General features: G+C 39.3%; 1 protein-coding gene across 4 annotated transcripts in view; it reads right to left on the bottom strand.

The window, feature by feature from the left end:
- The window catches only part of abcc3 (ATP-binding cassette, sub-family C (CFTR/MRP), member 3), a 56,007-nt gene extending 32,933 nt beyond the window's left edge, over positions 1-23,074 (bottom strand). For all 4 annotated transcript variants that reach the window (XM_036530337.1, XM_036530345.1, XM_036530360.1 and 1 more), the window contains exon 1: positions 22,795-23,074. In XM_036530337.1, the coding sequence (XP_036386230.1) occupies positions 22,795-22,833 (39 nt within the window). In that variant the 5' untranslated portion in view covers positions 22,834-23,074. The remainder of the gene's footprint in view (positions 1-22,794) is intronic.
- Positions 23,075-26,562: the final 3,488 nt, after the last annotated feature.

The raw sequence follows: 26,562 nt of genomic DNA, 5'->3' as shown, positions 1-26,562 counted from the left end.
GTGTGACTGTTTTTCAAATTTCTGCACTTAATGACTGAAATACACTGAGGTGTCACATGGCATGTGAAAAAGTATATGTAGGTGGGTACACAAGTGCAGAAGCAAACACACATGCACATTAACAAAACACAGTACATATACAGTATATGTGTATACATATATACACATGTTCAAATTCAGTACCTGAATACTTTTCAGATCTTTAGTACACATTGGGAAGGAAGAAACCTCAAAACATGGTGGCAAAAGTATCATTGTGATGTCAGTCAGTCATGTTTGATCTGTGCATGTTCTTTTGTTGATGTAACCTCTGAAGTGGTTTCTTCCATGGAATTCTGCTATTACCAACCGATTCATCCAATGTTACTAGACTTGACTGAGGCAAATCAAACCTAATTGTAACATTTAAATCATGTTTTTTTTTAAAGATATCGGGTTAGGAGTGTTAGATTGTACTGCTGTATTCATTTAAAGTAGTTAATGTTTTGATAACTGTACTGCTTTGTGTACATTTTCAGTGTGGCACCAGTTACTAAACAGCTCTCCACCTTTAGTCACAAAGATAAGTTCTACTACTGGATTGCTTCTGTGACTAACTTCCTTTCATGCCCAGTGTTAACATAGGTGTTGGAAGCTTCAGAGTTCCCAAAGCTCCATAAGAATGTCCAGGGAGTGGAGTAGTGAAGCAGCATTATTTTGCAAGATTTTGTGTGTACATACTTATGGGTATTAATGATTTTGATCTCTGCATTTCTGAACAAGCCATTCTTTGGAATATAACACATCAAAAAAATTCAGAGATGTTAGTATTAAAAATAAGCCTCTTCTCAATGAATCTGAGCCAAAAATGCAGAGCCATTCTTTCTACTGAATCTTTTTTTCATTTTGGTAAGGGTATAATTAAGCATTCAGGGTGCTGTATAATGAGTTCCACTCACAGTACAGTCATTACAATTTTCAAAAATGTAATTATTGGCATATACTAGGCTTTATGGAGAAATCTGATAAAACTGTCCTATAACCACCCCTCTCCATGTTCTGTATTTATTTCACCTTGGATTATACTCACACAGGTCAGGGAACCCTTTTCTGTAGGTAAACGAAACAGAGCTTGGATGGCGTTAATATGAACAGCCGACCGCTGCCAGGGTGACGTCTGGCAACTGGATGGAGCTCGGCAGGCCTGTGTATCGCTTTAACACACAGCTGCAGCCTTTTCCCCTCCACTGCTCTGGTCAATTAGGGAGAGCAGTGAAATGACAGAAGTGTTAATGTGCTGCTCTAAACCATTTAGTTCCCAGTGCTAGAGAAGGCTGTCACTGTGCTTTGGCCGCCCACAGCCCTGACTGAAAATTTAATTGGAGCTCATTACCAGAGCTCTTAGCACACTCCCACTGCTAATCAGTCTGTTCTAAATACTAGGGGGCCTATTTATCAACACAGGCATGGAACTACCACAAAATTTCTTCTTATGTACAAAATGTAGAAGGTTCCTATACCTGACATACCAATCATGGATGCAAAGGATAAACACATGCAGGTTATATTCTTGACAAATCCCAGCACTCCCTTGTATGTGGACATGCGATTAATTTTGCATAACCCTGTAATATTCTAATACCTGATGCTGAGAGAGTATAATTTTGTTTGGTGTGTCAAAAAATTGTAAAAATGCTGCTTACCAATTCTGTGAATGTAGCAGCTACATGCTACATGATAACTTAGCTTTGTGGACTTGCACAGCCTTGGTCAAAATGAATGTCATGTCCTGAAATACGAACCACACACTTCAATAGTAGCGTACATTTATATTGTAAAATAATAACAGAAAGATATGTTATTTACTGAAGTGAAATTATACCTATAAGCTTTCACAGGTACTTTATAATCTCACGCCTTTGGATGGCTGCCTCCTTCAGAGCACAAATTCCAGAGCTGCAGATTCCGGCCTTCCTAGAATTTCAGTGAATGTATGGTGCTACCTAAGGAGCTGATTTAGTAATAGCACGCATTTAAATAAATTGCTCCTGGTAATCAGCAGTGGCTTATTAGCCGTTCCACGCTCTCACAGCAAAGAAATCAAAATGTTCTTTGAAAAATCCCTCAGAGAAATGGCACATCAGGCAGCTCTTCTGAGAGCACAATTTTCACTTCACTCATAACTACATTGGTCCAACTGGCCGTATGCATAGAAGAGTGTTTTTAATAGGGTGCACACAGATTACTTTTTCATTTTTAGTACAATTTTCCTTTAATGTTGATAATTGAAGCACTTCATTGCAGCTCAGCAGTGACACATAAATGAGCTGCATTTTGGATTTTTTGCTATATTCATGTGTCAGAATTATTATTGCCAAGTTAACATGTAATTTCATTTTAAGGACTTTTCCCTGCTTATTCTCCCATCCTTAAAACATTTACACTATAACATCAGTGAGCTAAGATCCAGAAACCTATCAAAAGGATTAGACCTTTTATACACTTTTCTGACACTTTTATGCTACATTATCTCCTTTCAGCAACAAGAACATGTTTCTATGCAGTCTGAAATTTGGAAAAACTTAGGAACATTCTCAAAAAAAACCCCCACTTTTTTGGTAAATTGCATACTCTGCATAGAAATGAACTTATGCAAAGTTACAGATTAAATTTGTGTGAATTTGTGTGTATGCAGCGAAATGAGGCCCTGTGTTATTCTGTGGCTCTGAAGTGATCCAAATGGCCAGGAAAGGCATGAGGCAAACACAACACATGATAGTAATCAAGAAAATATTTTTTTTGGTTTTTCCCCTTTATGCAACTCTTTTTGGAATCACCAACTGTCTCACCACAACAACCTCTACATTTGTGCAAGAGCACCTGGAATAAGACAAATGTAATCCCCTGATACACTCACAGGCTGTCAAGTTATTTTCACACTGTAAGTCCCACAGTGCACCACAGTGAGATGGGTGACCATTGGAGGATAGGAGCTACTCCACGAGTGTCATCCGAGAAAACCTGTAAGCATCCAACGACTCCCAGGGTGCTGAGCAGCTGTGTGACAAGGGAACACTGGTCGACCTACCCACATATACTCCGGTGGGCCTCTGTGAGCATTACTATTGGCAGATGACACAGCTGGCTTCGAATCCAAGCCATGGGGCTCAGCCTACACTTAAGATAACCACTTTGCAGACTGAGCCACCTGAGGCCCAATAATCAAGAGAATCTTGAATTACTCACATACAATTTTTGCTTTCCAGCACAAACTTTATTAAAGTTACAAAGAGTTGCAGATTATAGTCCTATAATCCTAGTAGAATATCAATGAATGTATGGTTCTGTCTAAAGTGCTTAGTCTATATAACCACAAAAGAGCAATTTAACTGTTATAAATGGCTCTTAACATGACCATGATTCTCACAACACTTAAATACTGATTTCAACATGGCCTTGTTTTCTCAGTGATTTGCAATCAGCAAAAGCTAATGGGCCTCATGAATCACAGGTTTGAGTAGGTTTTCTTGAGACTTGCCAAGAAAAAAAAAAGGTGAATGGAAAAATATATCAACAATGACTTTTGTTGAGCTGTTACATAAGATCAAAGTTTCAAGGAAATGATAGCAAAACACTGAATTTCTGCCACACGCAAAGAAAACATTCAGAATCACAACACTGAAAACAAGAGCTAGCAGTGCTGCAGCAGTGCAGTGTCATGATAAGAAGCAGGTTCATAACCCAAAGCTTGGCAAAGGTTCAATTTCCAGGTGGAGACCTGCTGTTGCACCCTTGGGTAAGGTGTTTAACCCAAATGGCCTCAGTAGATGTCCAGCTGTCCAAATGGACAACATGTAAAAATTGCAAGATATATAAGTCATTCTGGAAAAGAGTCGGCTAAGTGAAATGTTATTCAGAGTTAGCACTGAAAATTGAAATTTGACTGAAAAGCATATTTCAGAAGCGATAATATCAGCAATTTTTTAGACAGCAGAAACTGATAGTTGCCACACTGACATTTAATAATTTGACTGAAAAAGTAAAAACAAAACTACAGTTCTCAAATGAGTAATAAATCTATTTCGGTTAAAAGAACAAATGTCATGAACTGACAGATGAGGGTATGTTTGAAGAGTGCATACTGGCAAAAGTAAGGCACACAAACTAAATAACATCTGTAACTTAAAAATTTAACTAAACTAAGATTTGCATCAGCAAACTCTTCCTTATCGTAGAGTATTTAATACAGAAAACAGCATGCAACAGGAAAACAGCATCAGCAATTACTAACCACATGAATATCAATTTTGATAAGCAGTTTATCTGACTAGTCTGATTATCAGTTGGGCCCTAGAGGAAATGTACAGTGTGGGGTGCAGATAATTTTGCATATGTCTGTCCTCGAGCTTTACAAAAAGTGGTCCTAATACTGCTGTATTTAAGCTTACTTAGGTACAGTGTAACAACTGTGTACATACACATTTTACACAGTGCTACATACTGTTAAGCCTCTTTGTGACTTACATAACCATACTATAGAGACTAAAATATGTATGTACACAGTAGTTACTACATAGGTACACAGCAGTACTTACATACGGAAAGTGTAAAGGTACAGGTATTTAGGGCTATTAAATGTGAACTGGAACCCTTCCTACATCTGAAAGCCTTTGAGGAGATTTTTAATTTTTTTTTTAATACCATTCTGGTCTACTTGCAACCAGACACTGACACAGGATTAGAAAACATTGTTAAATGCAGTACCCTATTTGTTAAAATATGTTCTTAATATGAAGTCCAAGTATTTAGCACACATGACTCAGGGAACTCTTCACTCTTTTATCACCTGGGTTTTTCATGGAGACCAGGCCAATACGTGAAGTATAGCAATACTAAGGGGATGAACCTGGATCAACCTTTTTTGTTACCATCTGAGGCATTTTTGTTGGTGAAAACTCTGCATGCTACAATCCCAGAAGCACATGGGAGTAGTTCCATAGACCAACTATGCAGTGGGCACGGTTGATTGTATAAAACAAATGAAAACAGAAAGAAATCAAACAACATTAGAGTCCCCAGAGTATGTCTCTGAAGGTACCAGTGGATGAAGCAGAACTGTTGGACGGAGTGGGCAGGGTTGGCAAAGATAGTTTGTTTTGGTTCCTGCCATGCTACAGCTAAGTTCTTGAAGTAACATTATTTGTGGTTTTCTATCCTATTTTCTGATCTCCTAATTTGCCTGCCCTCTTACAAGGTCTTATAAATGTGACCATATCATAAAATATCATCAAATCATATATCATAAAATAAACAGAGCTACCCATGACTCACCCCTCTCTTTTCCTTCCTCCACACCCACTCTGTATATATGGTGGCAAACCTTCCTTTGTTTTGCTTTTTGTCATCACTTTGCACTAAATAATATGCAACAGACTACCCAAACATGGTCAATGCAATCACATTAGCCTGTTGCTTCCACACCAGCACTTATGTTGATTATAGGTCTGGGGCAAAAGACTGTAAAGTTGTTACTGCTATTTACTCAACAGATGTTTGCAACAATCTTCACTAAAATATGCAGTATTTGGCTGAGTCTTGCCAAGTGACTACATTAGTGAAACTTATGTCTGCACGGCATGTAAATATTGTGATGAGTTAACCTTAAAAGTGTACAGTCTGACTAAAATATGACCCCTGCTTCCACCAAGCTTCAGAGACACACCGTAGTCAAAACGCTACACTGTCAAACAAAAATCCCTTTTTAAAAGCACCAATCCAAATCCCAGCTCTTTAATGCTATCCTGTGAATATTACACATCATTTTAGATCAATGAATAAAAGGTAAAATATAAAGAGGAACGAGAAGCCAGGCAGATGGGATTCTTCTGAAGAATCAGACTATGAACACATAGTTGATTAACTACTGCTGGGTACATATTTAACACATGCAAAGTACATGTACTTGCCATGAACTAATACTGTAAAGCAGATTGAGACCTTCTCACTCACTCTTAATTAGTTTGATATGACACCTATCAACCTAGTGTCCAGGGCAATCCAGGGTCACATCACTAGTTTTCCACAGTATCAAGAAACAATATACACTGCTGCTATGAATGGAAAAGGCAAGTAAGCATGTATTGCAGAAGCATGTGCTGAGTAATTTTGCAACAAATACTGACATTTTGGAATATAACTTGATTACTTTCAAAATCATGCCACTCCCACAATTCACTAGGCAGCTCCAATCAAATGACAGTATTTACTTTTCAGTTGAAGACCAGGCCATTATCAATAGGGAAAAAGATGGTAGATAAACCATCATCCAAAAAGGTTTTTGGCATACCAAGAAAAAAGCATAATTCGTATGCACCTTGAAAAACACTGAGGTCTGTTGAGGTCTCTTGATTCTAATTTAAAATGTTCTCTAATTCTTACTCCAGTCGCTCAGTGTTTCATCACCTTCCAGCAGAATATTAAAACTGGTTGTATTCCATTCTGAGAAAACGTGACAACTCCTCCTCGTTCTCTTACTGCGACACAGCCACACCTCTGCTTATCAGGAGAGAAGGAAGTGTGAGCGTGACTGATAACTCCATCTTTTTCAGCAAGGTCCAGGCAACAGAGTGGGGCAGAGAAGCCAATGTTTATTCTTTTTGGAGCATTGACAATGAAAGTGTCTAGGTGTGAAAACATGCCTGTGTGTCCTTTGACAGCCCTCCCTAGAAAACATTTTATGAATATTTACTCAGGGGGATTTCAAACAGCAGCGATCAGTATGATTCTGCAGATGTATTGTTTGAAAAGCCTTGAAGTGACAGCCAGAAAAATGGCAGGAACAAATATTGGCTGGCTTCAGCAAACAAAACCGTGGCACTAGTATCTTAACGCTTTTTATGTTGACCCACTAATTATGTAAAGAATGATGAAAGCTACCATCGTGATTATGATGTTGGCTTAACTGGGAAAATAGTTCCATTTTGCTTTTTTTCTGTTGTGTGGTGGATATACTGTTCTGTCTTACTTTCCATTTGTATTCTGCACTGTATTTTGCTGGTCTGTAACATACCCAGTTCAAGGATATCTGTCAAATAAAAATAAAAAAATAATAAAAGCTTCACGCTGAGAATCAATTACAAAAATTTTCAACATAATCATTTGTATAACTGCACTAATAACTGAGGAATTTGCAGGAATAACTGCAAATTGTATGTGCTTTCTCGTCCCCATTATGCCTCCACTTTTTAAAATTAAACGGCGCCCAACAACTATAAACAACAGCTGTGAACAAAAATGACATTTCTAGTTTTAGTTCAGTCTTGCACTTCAATTCCCAACAGTCATGGTACATTTTTAATATGAAACTTCTCTCCTTACTTCCACCCACACACGTGAGTCATTGCAGAGGAATGCAACCTTTATACATAGTACATACCGAACTACTCAAATTCTCCTTTCCTCCATATATTCCTGACAGGTGCTACTTCTTTACTTTATTAAGAGCCTTCGATAACCTTGCTTGACCTTCACAACTTGATAACAGTTTTGCAAAGGAAGCTGTTCTGTTGGAAAAGCGTCTAAGGCTGGTATTCGGTCTAAACCGCTGTGTCCTTTTAAAGAAATGTGAAATTCAAACAAAAACGAGCCATCCCAGGTTAATGCAGGGCTGCGGCTTTCCTGAGCCACAAACAATTACGGTGCAGGAAGCCAGACCTTTCAGCTGGGGACAGAAGACTTTGTCAGTGATCCACACCGTAAATTGAGTCCACCTGGACATGCAGTGGTAAACATGCCTGCCCCTTTGGAAGAGTTTTTTGGGTCAGGGCTCAGAATGATGAGTAATGCTAATATAGAAGGCAAGGTTAGGTGAAGTTGGGAATGTCTCCGTTTCTGATGGAGCTCGGTCACTGGCAGGAGGAAGTGAGAAGGGGAGAAGACCAAATAAAGACAGAGGCCTGAGGATTTTTAGGCGCTGACTTAGTTTATGGTCAAGAATAAGCCAGGTGCGCTGGATTCTGTTGTATTGCTATAGGGGAAGGAGGAGATTGAGGTAATTAACTCAGCTTGTCCTCTCTGCATTGGCAGTTTCCTGATTTTCTGTAGTAATGAGGACCAGAGACATTGGGCTTCGCAGCACAAATGGCTCTGTAGGGTGCTGCTGAGTGTGTTAATGCAGGAGCTCAGTGTGGAGGAGATGTGTTCTTTCTGAGGAGAGGGGTTTCTCTGACTAAGTAAGATTTAAGGAATGATCTGGTCGATTGCAGAGCACTGACGTTAAGAGAACTTCAGAGCAAAGGAGAGGAAAAGATCAGCAGTTATCCTGTACTACAACATCAGTGCGATTCAAAAGAAAGTACATTAATACTGGGCTATGTCAGTTACAGAATGAAACCCTATATACCTCTTCCATTCAGAATTACAAAAACTGGAACACATCCAGTAGCCTGTAAGTTTTTGAAAGAAATGGTGTGGGAAATGGAGTCGGAATCACAGTCATTGGACCGTGCGAGAGGGGCTGGTATCACATTACTTTTTTAAAACTATTGTCTTTCAATAACATACACATACATCACAGACGTTTTTCAGCTAACTTAATTTAGGGTTCTAACATGAGTACATACAATCAAATATCAGGGATGCAAAATGTAATACCCATCATTAGGTCTGAATGGCAATGTTTATTTACCTCTGAAAAAAATGGAATTTTCATTACATCATCCACACAAATCTCCATGAAAAGACAACTAAAATTTACTCAATTTCAAAGGATATTCTCTAATTAAAACAAAGGAAACACAACTTAAAACTCAGTATTTCCAAAGGGGTTTGTAGACTGAGAGATACAACAGAGAATGACACAGTTCATGAGCATTTCTAGCCAACAGTGTGTCATGAAAAACCGAGACAGAGACAGAGAGCGCAGCTAATAAATCATTGACATTCATTGGCAATCATTGGTATTCATATCTCATCATACTGGAGAGCTGTACCCAATGTACAGCATCAAATAGCACAGCCTTATGCAGACATACCATGTGCCTCTATCTGTCCTCGCTTGCACTCTCCTGGAGGCCTGCCCTCACTTGTAGCTCTACCACACAGATATCACAGGAACTTTCATTTCTGCTTTTTGCTTTTTTACTGCTGACTCGTCCAATGAGCACACCTCATTCCTTAAGTTTAAACCGTGTTTTTTCAAGGGAAAAAAGCTTCAGCAGCAACTTTTAATGTATCATAGTTGATGGATGAGGAAGTCGGGCCCTTCAGACAATCGTAAATCCTGCTCTTTTTTCGCATTTTTCACATGCGGTATGCGGTAAGGAGAGAAGGGGGGAGGGGAGAGAGTGAAAACCGCTCAGTGCTTTTCATGCACTGCCTCATATCTAACAGATTATGTTACAACGATTATCCTTCCTTTCTTGAGAGTACAGGTTTTAGAAAAAAGGAAAAAAAGGAAAAAAACACATGACAAGTTGCAAAAATAAACAGAGCTATCTTCGTATTGATGTCAAGAGGGACCACACTGCAATACATTAAATGTGGTCAAGGAGAAGGTACATCTTCTATTTTTTTATTTAATAGGTTGACAACACCTCCCTCAAAAACCCTATGGAACTTCTGGCTCTGGCTCTGGCTCTGAGCATGCTCAAACTCTCCACCACCAGCCTAGTGAGCTGCTGAGTCACAATACGGGCTCATTACCGGAGAGCAGGAATAACTTTATCCAGGTGGACACAGTGGGGCAGGTGATAAATGAACAGGAAAAGAAAGTTCAAGCTACAGCACATGGGGCTCATACGCCCACAGTCAGGCCTGAGTTTCATCTGTGGATGTCTTTGTTTTATAAGTATAATAGCAGTAGCATGGTGGTTCACTGAGACAGCACGGCCCACCTTGTCTACTCCTGTTCTCTCTGTGAGGCAGGCTGGTGGGAGCCCTCAGAGTAACAGCTGCCAAGCCTCAACACACTGAAGCAAACTGCTCCTCCACCCTTCACTCTTTCACTCAAGCTTGTAACATTTCTGGCAACCACACAGACTGATGTGGATCAATTAGAATCCCACCCACCTGAAGATAATCTAACACTCAACACCTCACTAACATTCAAGTACCAATAAAACATATTCAACCAATACTGTCCTAGTAGGTGGCTGTAGTAATGACCCACCCTAAAACTCACCCAAGATAAAGCTGCAGAGGAACATTTATTTTATGTCCAGCAATAAATATTGCAACATGCCCATCAAACAAACCTATCTCCCTCGGACTGTTCCTTCCCATCTAGCTCAGAGTGGTACAGGGCTGCACAGGGCTGTACAGTTTGCAAGTATTTTCACCAAGTGTGCTAAAGTGTAGATCTGCATGGAAAAGTAAGACATATGTATATTGTGAATACTGTTATAAATCTACAGGTTGACGTCAAAGGTCCTGCAATCAAAAAGTCCGAAGGGAAGACAACTTCCTTTTGAAACGTCTTTTGCAATACATCTTCTAAACAATGTGAACCAGGAACTTCAAGTTTACAGCTTCCTGTAGGCATTTGTATTTGATATAAGCAATTGACACATAGAGTGCATGTCATATATAGTTTCCTAGAGTTCTGAAGTGCCATACCTACATTCAAAATGTTTGGGCCTCTAGCAAGGCAGACGCATTAGTTACAAATATATATGTTTGAATATGCAGTGGCAAGTTGTATAAGACATAGCAGCCACACTAAAATACCCAATTTTTCTCAATTTTTGCTTACCTAAAAGTGACAAAGAGAGAGTATGACAGTCCTTCCATGTTCAGTCTGGCTAAAGCAGGCAGACAGAATATCATAACAATATTGCAATTTAGTATTTACTTGATGGTTGCCTGTACATTTTGCAATCAAATATTAAGACATTGCCAAGTTTAAACACAGAATTTATTTGAAGCTGATTTTTGTGAGAAAAAATCCAAATAAAAAAGCTGAAACATGCTCACCAAAAGTGATATGTTAATCATAAGAGCAGACCTGACAGGCTCACTAAGTTTAACCACAATTGGTCAATTGGTTATTCTTGTTCATTCTATTTTTCCATCACACTTTTTGTTTGTCCCAAGAATATCATCCCCAACCAAAAATACATTAACACTAAATATAACCTATATTACAGCTTTGATATTTTATCATCGTGGTTTTGCAATAGGTACATATTTACTCATTGTCTATAGTGGTTCTGTTTATTGTTATTTGAATTGAAGGAGTGCTTTTGTCCACAGGTACACCTGGTTGAGGGTGGCAGACATGTATCACATGAGAATACAGTTCTGATATCATTATTACCTTGTGGTGAATGGGCTATGATGTAAGAAAAAATACATGTACAGAGGCATCACAGCCTTAGGGACAGAATGATCCCAAAAGCAAAGCCCTTCAACCAAACCACTTTGTTTTCACTTTCCATTTAGCTTAGTTCAAGTTTCAGTTTAATGGATTTCTGACATAATTTCACAAATCGTCCTGCCAGAAAAAAAACACAACAGAATAACAATATTCAGAATAATATTTCATTTTAGAACAGTGTTGACAGTATTTTCCCCCAGGCTCTTGTTCATATTGGTGATTTTACAGAATTAATTCTTGCCCATACACAAATGAGGCTCAGAGTTACACATGCCTCATTCACAAGTCAAACGTCTGATTTGCACATTGGTTCAAGTGAAATTTAGAATATGAAACCTCATAGGAGTGGTCACTTAATGTTTTTTTCTTCCCTGCATGCTATGAATGGCAGGATGCCATTTAAAAATTCCACAGAAGATCACCTCTGGTCTGCCTGACTGCTTACAGCCTCTTTTGAGTAATCAAAACACAGGACAGATGACAACAGGAAGTGTAAATTACACCATATGCAGACATCCTCTTAATAAGCTGCAAGATATCATATTCTGTGCAGAGAAGAAACACAATTATTAGTCTTGTGATAACATTAAGAGAAGAAACATTTACCAAGGAAAAAACATGTCTCACTGCCACTCTGATGCAGAATAGCAGCCTCTCGAAACAAGGAGAGCCAAGTTAGTTCCCCTTCTTAACTCCATGCCTCCAGCAGAGTTCTACATACACGACACACAGCCAAGATACATAGCAGCACTTCCTCTGTAATTGTGTGCACTTTGTATTTCCTTTTTTGTCAACACAACAGGAAGTAAGACAGTCTTTGAGGCTGTGATTCAGATGTTATTTGCGAGATAAACTTGTGTTACAGGTGGAGTTCTACAATATTTCCAAATAAACAGTTATGAAACGTGTGGTGGAAAATGTGTGCTAGTCCTTGACACGCAATCAATAAAACACAGCAGTATGATCTCTGCGGTGTCTCTTTTGCAAAATCAAGTCAATACTCGTATGCACTTGAATGATGTATCCTGTTGGAACCATGGCATGGGTCAGCGGAAACAGTAGGACATGTTACAATAACATCACAGTGGAAACACTGACTCAGGACTCATGCCGGGTCTTAATTTATTACTTGTTTCAGTTGTCTTTAAACTTTTCAATTATAGAAGCTGCTTGTGTGAGAGAATTTTGCACAACAAATATGGCCTAAATGACAACACGATCAGGCTCAGGTTTCAAAATGAGCAATATAAATCTTAAGACACAAGCATAAAATACGGCCAGCATCAAGACTGCAACTGTAAAAATACCAACTCGTGATGAGTCAGACCACCAAGGATATTAGTTAAACTAACAAATTACACTACTAGTCAAACAGTGAAATGCAACATACTATGACTCACAGCACAGAAGTACTGCACAACAATTACTCATAGAGCCGTATCCCTTTATCAGTGGTTGGTCATTCTTGTGAAGCACCAGGAAAGCCAAAGCCTCATAAAAGGGAGAATGAACAAATGATGCAGTGTCACTGTTACGCACAGTTTGCGCATTCACACACACTCTGCATGTGACTAATACATCTGATGTGCCACTGTATTCCTCCCCTTCACACAATATGCAATGGCCTTGTTCCACCACTTCCGTTGGCTGTGGATGTGACCTTTTCCCCACGATAAACTTCTCCTTGGCTGCTCTGCTCATTCCCTGGGTCACAATCATCTCAGCTCTCTGTGAAGTTAACATTATCAGCTTTTCCTCCAGTTATCTCTTTCAAAGCCTCAGGTCCTTCCTCTACCATGGAAGCTGTTCCTTAATCTTCCTCTGAGCCTCATTCAAACCCTTCCTGTTCCTCAGTTTCTTTCACTGTGCCCACAGTTCCTTTCAAATCTTCTTCATCAAATAACCCTTGTCCACAGTAATCAGTTTTATCTGACTGCTACTCCTCCTGTTTTTTGGTCTTAACATACCACTTAATGGTAGCGTCTGCAGGCTCCCTAAACTGAAGTGAAAGTTGCTTTGTGCTTCAGGGTGATTATGTGACAGCTGTCTACAATTTTTTTAAATGTGAATGTGCAAAAATGAAGATTAGTTTATGCAGCTGACATTAATTCTGACTCCTTCGCTATGTTTCAGTTGGGTTGCAAGACATAAACCTTTATAATGGCATATATACTACTTGGCCATGTTAATGACACAAACTGCAGACAAGAGCAAACTGCAGAAAACTTTACATGAGCCTATCTTTACATTGCACTGCAAAGAGCCCCAAACCATCGAACCTTTTAAACATTGGAAATGTCTGGCAGCTGAGTTACTGCTGTGTGTCCCATATTAAGTAGTCCAGCACAAACAAAAATGCCCCATATAAGGGTTGCTGAAGAGGATGCTTAAGAGTAAAAGGGTATTCATTTACTTATTAATGGCTTTGTAACACTTTAATGCTCATGTAAGAAAAAATGCAATGCTTCATTATAGGCTTCACAAGCTAAAATCCAAATTAACACTAACAGTTACAGTACTTACCAAGGTTTCCCATAAGGGGGTCAGATGTTTTCTATTTAGATATAAACCAGGGGAACAGGAGGGGGACAGAAAGGGGGGAGGGGCAACTTTCAGCACACACAGAACACAACCACTTGGTAACTAGTGGCTTACCAAGTGGCAGTCTTTTAGAGTAGGTCTGTGGAATCATATATGCCAGCCAGTGAATTCATCTCCCTCCCATGAGACAGTACTCACTGCATCAAATTAGCTATCTTCACTGATCTGATGGGTAGGACTGGTCACAGCACTAGCTAGTTCTTTAGGGGAAGGGGATTCCTTGTACAGGCCTGCACTTGTCAGACAAAGGGGAAAGCCAAGATGGAGACCAGACAACCTCAAAGGGTGCAGAGGTTACAGCTGAGTCTATTACTTTGTTCTTTGTATTGTGAAGTGGTCCAAGTCAACAGGAACTGTTGCCTTCCTTATTTCCTTTCTTAGGGGTAGCTTACAATGCTGCAATACTTATTTTCAATGTCTTGCACTTGGTAAATTTCTGTATTTGCAAAGACCAAATAGGCTGAATCATTTTTCAGATAAATTATTTGTGAAGTGGTAAACTCAACTTGTAATGTTTTTACGCAACACAACGGAATAAACTATCACTTATCTGTGAAACAAATAATTATTTACATGCTAAGGTGTCCTGGAGAGGTGCCAGATCAACACCTATAATATCACTGTTGTGCTCATGACACACAACTGTTTGTCATTTTCTCCATCTGTTATCCAGGTTTTGTCATGCATCTCAGCTTGCATAGCTGATGTCTCGTTGGGGATGGCTAATCACTGCCAGAAACTCAGCGGTGCCAAGACCAAGCTTCTCTATATTTCATCCATGCTTTCTCTTTTCCATGACTGTCAAGTTTGAACTCACTATGCACTGTCAAGACACTCGCTGTGACACTTGACAGTGATCTGACACACACAGCGGCAATCAGAAGGATCTGCAGATCTTCCTATATGACCCAACTCCTGGCCCTGGGTCTCTACTGCCTAGACTACTGCAACTCCCTCCTTGCTGCCCTTACTGCATGTGCAATCAATTCCCTGTAGCTCATTCATGCTACTACTGCTTGGTTGGTCCATGGTGACTATAAATTCTGCCTGAGTCTCATCCATTCTGATTTCCCTCCACTGGGTACACATGATGGTTCATAATTGTTTCAGAAATTCTGGTGACAGCCTACTAAGCTGTGTGGGGAATGGCTCCCCTTATTTTCAATCAACTGTCAGACCCTACACACTGGCCAGGCCACCGCACTCAGCTTGGGATGCTTGGCTGTACCCTTCTCTTGCTTCAGGCTGAACCTCAGATTCTACTAACCAAGCCTGATTTTTCATTCCCATTCTGTATAACTTTATATGTTTTACTTCGGGGTTAACTTCATCTGTTAGCGCTGTGTTGGAATGGTACAATACTTCTGTTGTGTGTATTATGTTGCACTTACACGCTGAAGCAGTTATGCACTTGTGATCTCAGTCCTGTGTTTGGTTTTGACATATGTGACATATTGCTAGTGTCCTTGGTACAACTTTTCAAGCCACTTCATAAGATGCATCTTGTATTCACACCTCTCAATTCACTCTGGACAAGAGGGACTGAACAATGATGTAATGCAACACAATGTTATTTACATTGTTATTCTCTACACACCAAAATGCAGACCAAACACCATACAGAGCAACTGCACCCCACACAGGCCTGCTGCATGTAACACTGCATTTGCCACAGACAACAGTTACATTACATGACTTTACATTATTGGCATTTAGCAGATGCTCTTATCCAAAGCGACTTACATCAGTTACTTTTTTTTACATGTTACCCACTGAGGCAATTCTGGGTTAAGTACCTTGCCCAAGGGTACAAGAACAGTGCCCAAGCAGGGAACTGAACCAGCACTTACCACTATGCTACACTGCCACCCCTGTTATCATAAGACTGACAAAACTTTGTCACAACCGGAAGAAAAGTCCTTGACTTCTCTGATTGCCTTTAGCCTCTGCTAAACAAAACAGTAAGATGTCTACTCTCTTCAGCAGCACTGGCCAAACTGAAATAAGAAGTCACTGCTTACATTAACCTTCTTTTTATGTGGTTCAGCTGAAAACTTTCATGCCTCTCTTCCCCTTCTCTGTGTATTTACTGCATGGTCAAAAAGCATGAGGAAAGTTGTTTAATTGACAACAACCTTGTCTAGTTCTGTGGGTTAAAAATTAAGCTATATTAACAAAAGATGTTTGATAATTTCTCTGTGCAAGACTGATTTGCCTTTTGTCTGACGCACTAGGGAGTTTAGACAATGCTGTATTAAGGAATCAAACTGTGTGATTCGTGCATTACGTTACATGACTTACAGCACAAAAGAACAGAAATGTATCCGTTCAAGTTGAATGAGTCAGAACAGGCTAACAACATTCCCAAACCAGTGAGTGTGAGCACAACACCATTAAATAAACCACAAGTAATACAGGTAGCAGGTGTTAGAGGGTGGTGATTGAGGTGGAACCAGAATGCAGTCTGACGACTGCATCGGAAGATGGCCATTGATCTTGCCTATTGTAAAAGGAAGTATGAAGCCACAGTAATACTCAGATTTCAGGGTCAGACATTAGTGACAAGGATTGCATAAATAGTTTGCTTCTCCAGATATAGTTCTATGCATCATTGTGTTTTGTGAGATGTTATGAATCCTAGGTCTTCAGGTGATTTATGAAAAAAAAAAAAACACTTTTACTTACAGAAATCCATATTTGAAAATTTTGTACTGGGAGAAGAAACTAATAGTATGTGAGTCCAACTTCCAACCACTGTGTCTGCATCCAAGACAAATGGCCTCATTCAAAATGAGCAAGGCATCTACACTAAGGTCAAACAACACTACTTCGGATGTGGTTAGGTTCCTCTTATCAAATACAATGCCTTTATGTACCTGCACAATTTATGTATTGTATCTGGAAAAGCCAAATGACAACAGAGCGCTGGGGACTTTACATCTGGTGGCTCCATATCATTTTCAAGAGCATTACATGCATGCAAAACCTTGCAGATTCTACTTTCTTTATGTGATACCTTACATTTTCAAGAACAAGTTTATCTAAACATCATGAAAACCATTTCACAGAAACTAAGGCACAGAAACTGTTGCCCCAGATAGAAGTATTGTTTGTTTGGGACACCAATACATTTAGATGATGAAGGGCTTTTTGGCACACAGGGCTACAATACAACAAAACAGTTTGTCTTTAACCTTGTCTTTAATTTCAAAAACTAATGGCAGAAACGTGTCCCAAACAGTGTGTTTATATTATGTAATCATCCTTTTCGATTAAATACACTGAAAGTATGGCAATATCTTTTTTACAGAGCAAAACAGATAAATAAAGGTAAATCCTTCATACAGACGTGGGCTGGCGCAGGTCTGAACCTTAAAGACTACAGACCCACTGTGATATATTTGAAAGTCTCCCAGGAATAACATCTGCACACAATTTTGATGTCTTGCATCAACATCCAAGGTATTTGTGTTTGGAATAATTTAACAGCAAACATTATCAATATTATACTCCCCAGTTCCAGCATATGAAACATTTTTTGCTTCCTCTGTATGTCTTATGGAAACAAATTGAGAGAATGCCAGGAGACAATATTGTTTTCAATACTGACTGTTTTCATTGTGTTCAGCTACCTTCCCTTTATAAAAACAGTTGTCAAGTTATGAGAAACATGCACTTTAATAACAGGTTGTATAACTTTATCGTGCAGAGTATGTAATGAACAATGCATTCTCCATTCTCTACCCCCTCAATAACATCTGTTTACGGAGTACACATGGTTAAAACCTCAAAAAAACAACAAAATAATCTATTCAGATACACTTGACAGATGCTCTACTTGTAAACACCAGTAACTGCTATAGTGCTGGTTGTTTCAATGTCCATTTCATGTTGCATTACAGTTCTAATCCTTTTCAGATAAAGTACCTAAGGCCACCTTGCACTCATTACAAATTAGGGCACTGGCAACAACTAATTCCATCTGATCCCATTGGAGAGACGGAACACACTCATCCCTAGCAGTGAGAAAGCAGGTTATTCGGCTGACCCGATCCCATTCCGGTCACGGAGGTTTCTCATCCTTTCACTACCACGTCCTAAACTGAAAACCCGGGACAACACAGCACCTTTTGACCAATTTATTCTAACTGATGTCACACAAAGGTGATTACAATAATACAGTTTTGAAGCTATTTCCCTTTAAATATAAAATTTGAGCATATGATTGTTTTTTTTAATCAAAACTGGCAGGCGTATATGCATATACCAATACATACACGCATACCTTTATATATGGTAAATGATACCACATCATAGCCTTATTTTACATTTAACATGACACTTTCCAGGCATTCTGTCTAAAACTTACAATAACTTACACAACTCATAACAGATGACAGGAAACTGTACAAACTATTCAAATTGCATTGCGCAAATTCAGAATGTTTTAGCAAAAGACACAACTTCAGATTTTTACCATTTCACACCACTGGTTAGACACTAATCGTTTCACTTCCAGAATTATGGCCTGACATGAAATAAAACATAAACGATTACATTGTGTTTAAACAACTGGCTTCCAAAACAGAAAAAATGAAAATCTGCTAGTGAAAAGTATGGACTTGCAATGCCTAAAGCTTTCTGCTGTTTGTACTTGTCTTCAGTGATGCAGCATGTTATTTGCTTAGACTCATTCCCTATGGGGCAACTCAGAGAATTTTAGTGGTCATTTTAATGGGTTAAATTGGTGTATATGAGTCTACAAAATTTAAAAAAAAAAGAAAGAAAGGGCAACAGTGTAGCATAGTGGTAAGGAGCAGGACTCATAACCAAAAGGCTGCTGGTTCAATTCCCCACTGGGGCACTGCTGTTGTACCCTTGGGCTGCCTAAATAAATATCCAGCTGTATAAATGGATAACATGTAATAAAAAAAAAGTAACCCATGTAAGTTATTCTGGATAAGAGCATCAGCTAACTGCCAGTAATGTAAAAAGAAATAAACTGGCCGACATGAAAATGAGATGTTGGAAGGGAAATTACATCAATTGAGAAACATACAAGCAGCTGCAAACAACTGCACAGACCTGATGCAACTGCAATGAGTCGTGGAAGGTGACCATGGCCCAGATTCAGCTGTGTTGTGTTTAGTCCGGCAGTTTATGAAAGATATTTAAGCAAGCGTTTTTCTGGGCATCTTTATTTCTAACACATTTTACAGTAATCACAGAAACCATCGTACTCACAATGCTGAATAACAAAATGAATAAATGTAACACACACTGTATAAACTTGCTACCTGCACATTAAGCATAAGACTCATTTACAGCAAGATTGACTAAATTCTCCATGAGACCACAGTTGGTGTTGCCAAAGGGTACTCAGTGATGACTGACTGTGTGTGCTGTGCTGTGCTTGTGGTGCACATCTGAAACAAAACTCCACCTAAGGACAATGAACCTGTGTAATTTTAATTAAACCATCAACTGCGCTTAAGGCCAGACAACCTCTGTGGCTGTGGTGAAAGTGGCATAACGAGCTGAAATCATATGAAGTGAACATAAATACTGTGCAATGAGCATGTTCTTCTGAGAATACTTCAGTACATTTGTGATTTTAATATTTTCATTTGTGCGTTCATATGGGTTGTGATGATTTACAAAGCGTGTCACTTTTTTGCTATTATGTGATCCCAGTTTCATTTAGATGTGGACAGTACTGTAGGGGCACAAACCCATTCTGCTGTGACTGCAACAGCTTGTCTCACCATGAAACAAAAACTACCAATGATGTCTTTACATCAGAAATGATTTAACAAAAAATGCAATCATAACAATAACAATATACACTTTCATTTTTGCCTACATATTACTAAGCAAGCCCTTTATAAAAGAGAATTAAAAGCACAATCTGTGGAAAAACAAGGCAATTTCAATCCACAATTAAATGTCCTGAATTTACCTGCATCATCCCCTGGAAAGTAATCAAGGGATCATTTCCATACCACAGAATTATTAAACATTAAACCTCACTTCACTGCTTTAAGCCCACCTACGCTTTTTATATTTCCAGGAGCAGTTTTGCCTTCCTTTTTAAAATCAACGATCACTGCAAATACCTTGCTGAATTCCACCATCAGAAAACATGGGTAATTTAAGGACAGGGAAAAGACTGCAGAGCCGAAGAGAAAAAAAAATACTTGCTTTACCATTCTGCACTGACAGAGCACCAGTGACACCAGACTCAGGCAGCCATTACTGAGGCAACACAATGCGGAGCCACTAATACAGCGACTTTTACATCCTCAGCACTCCTGACTTGAGACCAGGGATTAGGACAGATTTTGAAGTCACCTTGGTTGACCCACACTTCTGTCGGGATCTAAATGAGTGAGGTTAATAAAATAACCTCACACACTGCTTAACTCTGCCTTAGCGGAGACATGATCAAATGAACCCTTTCACTTCCAACTGGACTGCTGTCATCATCAGCCCATGGACACATTTTCTATCACCATGGAAATTTAAAATATGTGGATGCTTTGTTGTTAAGGACACCACAGCTCTAAAGTATGGTCAGTATGAGGGATGAAATCGCTCCTTTCATTACAGTACTGAGAACAGCGTGTTCCCAACTAGGCTTCGTCCCAAAAAACTCATATTCAGATTCTCTATTTTTGTCATAATATTTCAATAAATTAAACCAGTGCAATTTATTCCATATTAAATGTAGCGCATGCAGCGTGTAATGACCATGCACATTATCTAAAGAGACACACTTGAAAGACCTGCCAGAGTACATGTGAAAAGGGGCACCTTATTCCTCCATGCCAGACCCTGGCAGGAATGAGGCCTGTACAGAGATAGGGTTAAGAAGACCACTTCATACATCTATAACATCATAACATTCTAACTCTTGCCAATCTGCAAGGGTTTCAAATGCCTACTTCTGACACTGTCCATATAGGCAAGATGAGGGAAGTCTTTAAAAACAACACATGCCCAGCTGAAAGCTGTACAGAAATCATGTGACCATAAACTACACAACTCCCAACACACAAAAGCAAGTGTGCTGGCATGAAGTACTGACTGTCCATGCATCCACTCATTCTTTGTGAAGCTATTGAGATTTTTGGCTCTCAGTGCTGCATTTCATTTCAATTCTATTACACTGTATATCACTGAATTCACAGATGTTCCCCACTTAACCGCACTATGACTGTTTTTGAATAAACTGTGCCCTCTGACCCAATTAACACTTAAGGCATTGTTGTAAGTACTAGTTCTGTATAGAGACAAAAACCATAAAATCATTAGAGACTGATCTACACTTGGTACTTGGTACTCAGAGACATGCACTGTGGTCACAACAGGAGTGCCTTTCAATTAAACAAGCTTCTGAAATGTAGCTTATTGCATAAAGAAAAAATATATTATCATAATTAGGCTCTAACATACAGCATTACATTCTGTAATGTATTATTGGAGGTGACAGTCAAAAGGCATTAAATTTGTAAATCTAAAACATTACGCTGGCTTCTGAAATTCTAACACGTTTGTTTAATGGTTTTTAAAATTGTTACACAATTTCATGTATAATATTAATGGCTGGTGTCGCAGGTGATATTGGCACAATGGGATAAAGAGAACGAGAGAGAGAGAATGTCACATCCAGAAGTCTCAGGTTTTATTTTCCCCCAAAGCAGTTTAATAAAGGGTTTAAATCTAACCGTCTGGCTTCTTAAGGGAAAAAGGGCAACACTCACCGAGTGCCATGGTTACCTCGAATAACCTCGTCAACAACAGAGACCTTCGCGTAAGCATACCGAGGCACGTATCAGGTGCAGTGTCTTACTAGGGCAGCTAGATGCTGCTGAATAGTAGAAAGCTATACGACAGGCTCCTCGGACATTAACCTATGCTTTCCATCGTGTTGAACTGCAAAAAAATGTCAGGGAACCTGGGAAAGATGCTTAAAGTCTTAACAGAGTTCGCTATGACGTTTTAAAAAAAGATTTAGTTGATGGACTTTAGCTACGTTGGTGAAACTGTAAAGCATTCTGCCACTTGTACATTGCTTGTATCCTGGCGTCATAACACCAGACAATAGAACACTAGGAAAAATGTTAGTCTATCCGTATGATGCATTACTGTAACTACTTCAAATGGAGTGAATTAATCACAACGGGGAACTACTTCTAGCCAAATCCTTACGCCAAAAAACAAGGTGCCATCACCTTATAAGACACCTTCTGTCTCTCTACACGACTTTCGCGATCAAACCTCGCTATTACTGCTTTTCATCGTTCATATCAAGACAATTATAAATGGGCCTACGCACAGTCTATTCCACTACAGCCACACATAAAAGCAACACGTGGAAGGATAAGTGCTTTTACAACAATAAAACCGAGCAATGTATAGCGGAGTCGACGTAACGACTTTAAATGTTATGGTAGCCTACAAATACCCATGCCATTCGAATAACCGCTAACTTCTGCATTTTTACATTTTAGAATCCCTTTATCCCCACAAAGGCTACATGTGATATTTCGAATTATTTCTTTCATGTAGACACCTAGCTCGAAGCTGTGCTAACACACACACACACACACACACACACACACACACACACACACACAGATAATAATCCTTAGTCTACGTGCACATAAGACATAGCTAATTAAACACCCCCGGTATAAACATCGTGCAGTTTTAAAACAGCCTAAAAGTAAGATGGTTGATGATTTTACAGTGTTTCCCACATCACTGTTCCCGATTCAAATCGTTGTGGTGAAAGTCTGGAGCATACACCAGTGAAAGATTGTTATCATCAGTCTCACCCAGAAACGAGAGCGATTTGGTCCGCAAAAGTGCTCCATTGCGCTTCGCCTCGATGCTTCACTTCTCCCTGGTCGTACGAGTTATCTCGTTCTTCTTTCGCCCTTGCACGTACAAAGAACACACGCACACATACAGTACGTACATATACAGACTCCGCGAATTAACAATTTCTCCCAAAAAGCAGAGTTCTACTCCGCTTCCACTCCTCCTCTTTGTGCCTGCCGTGTTACGTTACAGATTTATCTCCCCCGTTGTTACATACGAGATGGCTGTAGGCATTTGGAGGTTGTCATGACAAGAGTCCGCCCATTGCTTGCCCGTTCGCTGGCCCGCCCTGCGCGGAAGCAAATTACCGGTAAACACCAATCGAGAATCAGAGGGGACTTGAGAGTTGTAAGAAGTACGTTGTCAAGAGAACTCTTAGGGCTGTTATAAAGGTTCAAAACTCTGCAGTTTCGGTAGCTAACCAACGGCTTCGTTACCCTTATAACTTTTGGTATTCTGGTGTTCTTAGGCCTACTTGAATAAGATTCTATCAATGTGTTGGTCTGTTCTGTAGACGCAGCTATCCCCCACAACCATTCCACTATAACTATAAATACTATACTACTGTAACCAAACATTTAAATTATTCTAGCTGCACAATGAGAGAGACACGTAAGCTGCCAAATGTGTCTTAATGTGTCAGATATTTGTTTTGTTTTGCAGAAACAACAGTTTTATTTTGAAAGTAATTTCTTTTTTTAAGATGCATATTTATTTTGTGTATAATGTTGTAATTGTATTACAAAAGACTAAAAGAACCCCACAACAAAATATTAATAGTGAAATAACACAGTAATAGGACATTTAGCTTTAATGTTTTCAGTTACTCACTGTGGTTTCTGGTTGTTATTTAAACATGGGGCTTTAAAGAAATATAAATATATTTGAATGCTGGTGTGGGATGTATCAAAATGTACAGGCACTCTGTGCCCATTAAAGTCTAATTTTCTTTTCCATATCCAATCACTAGCAGAATTGCCATGCCCCTGACCTCTTGTTCTGAAGCTGAAGAGTGCATTTACTGTACAAACATAGGTGTGTGCTTTTCAACAGACTCCAAGTAATCAGCAACTTCAGAGGGCCAGGCTTGGTTGGTATGTTAGATGTTGGAAAATTTTATCTTTGAAATTGGGGCAACTGTGGGGTGATCTTCCTCTGGGCCACGTCAAAACCAATGGTCAATTGGTAGACCTGGTCCTGACTCTCCATGGTCATTGAATATGCTGCGGTATTTGTCACAAAGGGTAGGGGTGTTAGTCTGGTGCGCTAGTCAACCTGCTGCTCTAATCTGTCTTTGTAATTATTCCCCAATCAGATTTACCTAACTAAGAATCCTTGTCTTTCCACTACAGCTGATGCCTGGTGAGAGTTCTAGCACAAAATGGCAGCCCTGCAATATTCAGATTGGAGCTTTGCATAAGCAGGTGGAGAGATTTAAAAGAAAGATTTTTTTTTTTATTATGGCAATAGTGATGATACAATTAACACAAACATGAAGTTCTGGGTAATGATCATAATTTGGAAACCCTGCAGTATCAATATAATCAGACAGGTGATTTTCCCCACACGTGACAGTATTTATTTTCAATTTTACCAGATATGACAACATCAAGAACTAAGCCATAGACATCTAAATAAGTTGTCACTTCAGCCACAGTTTCATTAGCAATGCATTTTATGTGGTGTGCAGTGCCAAGCCCTGAACCAAAATGGACATCAGCCACAATCATTAGCACTCAAAGTCCTCAAAACTGTATCAAGTACTGTTTGAGGTAACAAAACAGAATGATAATTGCATTATCACCCGCAGCTGCACAGCGTGAAAGCTGGCTTGAGCTGCATTGGGTATTTCAAGTCATGCTCACTGTTTTCTGTTGGTGGTGCTGGGGTCACCATGGAGTCCCCATGTTGAGCAGCACAGAAAAACTCCACGGATTCACTAGACAGACTCACTACTACAAAGCTTATTCACAGGATTCTCAAGAGATTGATCTCGACATCAATGGTCAAGGTCTCCTTATGAATGTCAGACTACAACATCTTTCCATCTTCCTCATTTGAAAGCAGCTGAACAGAAGAGAGGATGCTTTCACATAACATTCACATAGCAGCTCCTCTGGGATTCTTTTGGCCACTGCAGGACACTTGCATATTTCTGCCCTTTCTTCAATCAACGGAAGCTCAATGAGATCATTATAGCGACTGAATTTCCCCTCAGTGTATGTGTTAGGATTTCACCAATCAAGAGGCAATGTTTATGATGGATGTCCTGCCATTCATAACAGATGTGCACTCAGACGTGCACTTTGCCTGAGATAACGCCTACATGAGTAGAGAGCCGTCAGGCTGTTATCTCAGGCCAGGAGCAAAAAACACTGCCTCTAGGGGCTGAATATTTTCAACATCATCCTTGTAATCTGCCAGGGACATATGTCCTCATCAATGACTCGTTTTTTTTTTTTTTTTTAGCTCAAACTCAAAAGCAACACTGGACAACTTAACAGGTGGATCAAAAAGAGACATGTTAAGGTAATAAGCAAATATGTGTTGATTCACGCTGTTCTATTGTAAATGCTAAATAGTAGAAGCAAGATATAATTTCATGAGCAGTAACAGCTACCCATTGAACTGTTAAGAAGGAAGAAAGAGTGAACTGTAGAGGTATAACTAGAGAATAAAAATCAAAATGTATACTATCACAACATATTACATATAGCCAGTGACCACACCACCCTATGAATAGTAGGATGTCTTCTTGCATTCGCACCAAAGATGAGATGAATGATAGTGTACAGACTGGGACACTGTGCTGTAGGAGATGTCATCATTAAGATGGGATGTTAACCTGATGTAGTGAATTACGCTGACTCAATCACTAAGGTCATTAATGGTCCCATGGCATTTATCTAGGGTTTCCCTGATGTCCCGGATAAATTCCCAGTCATGTTCTTTTAGTCTGCGCATGTAATAATCCCCCAGTTTAATTGGTTGAATAATTCCCTCACTCACCTCCTCAGATGATGTGTGGCGAGTGTTCTGGTGCAAAATAACTGCTGTAGATCTCTCCAGCTGGGGCGACATATCGATGGCATTTGATGTGAGTCACCCGTCTTTCTTGGCAATGTGCTCTGAGACCCTTTAATGATATATGCTATGTATATGACATTACATAAATTATGTAATATATTAGCTTTGTTATTGTAACATTGGGGAGGCTGACAGATGGACATTACTTTTCTGTAATGTGTAATATACTGCCACTGGTATTAATTATATGTTGGCCTAAATTATATGCTCACAAAGAATATGGAGTTAGTAAATGTCTCCAAATGCCAGCAATATGGTATGAATGAACAATTGCATTTGCAGGGGGCTTAGAGTCATAAAATTGAATGATAGCACCACATGTATAAACATAGAAGAGCTGGAGTCTGAGGAAAACAGAAAAGAGATGATTTCCTGTTTCTGAAATTTTTAAAGTGAAATTTTAATGTAAGCATTACTGTTTAGGGGTGGCTAACCCTACCAAGAGTGTGCACGAGAATGGCCACTATCTACAGCAATGTGGGTTACAACATGGGTTATGCTTAACAAATTATTATTATTATTTTTAAATTGTAATATCCCATTCATTCATTGTGTTTAGGTCTGATAATGTTTTTATTGTCCGTCTATAATTCCATTTGTATTTGTAATCTGTTTTATTGTACACTTGACATAAG

The sequence above is a fragment of the Megalops cyprinoides genome, chromosome 1, assembly GCF_013368585.1.
Source record: "Megalops cyprinoides isolate fMegCyp1 chromosome 1, fMegCyp1.pri, whole genome shotgun sequence".
NCBI lineage: Eukaryota > Metazoa > Chordata > Actinopteri > Elopiformes > Megalopidae > Megalops > Megalops cyprinoides.
Note: the sequence above shows the minus strand (reverse complement) of the source record. Positions and strands in the feature narration are given on the sequence as shown.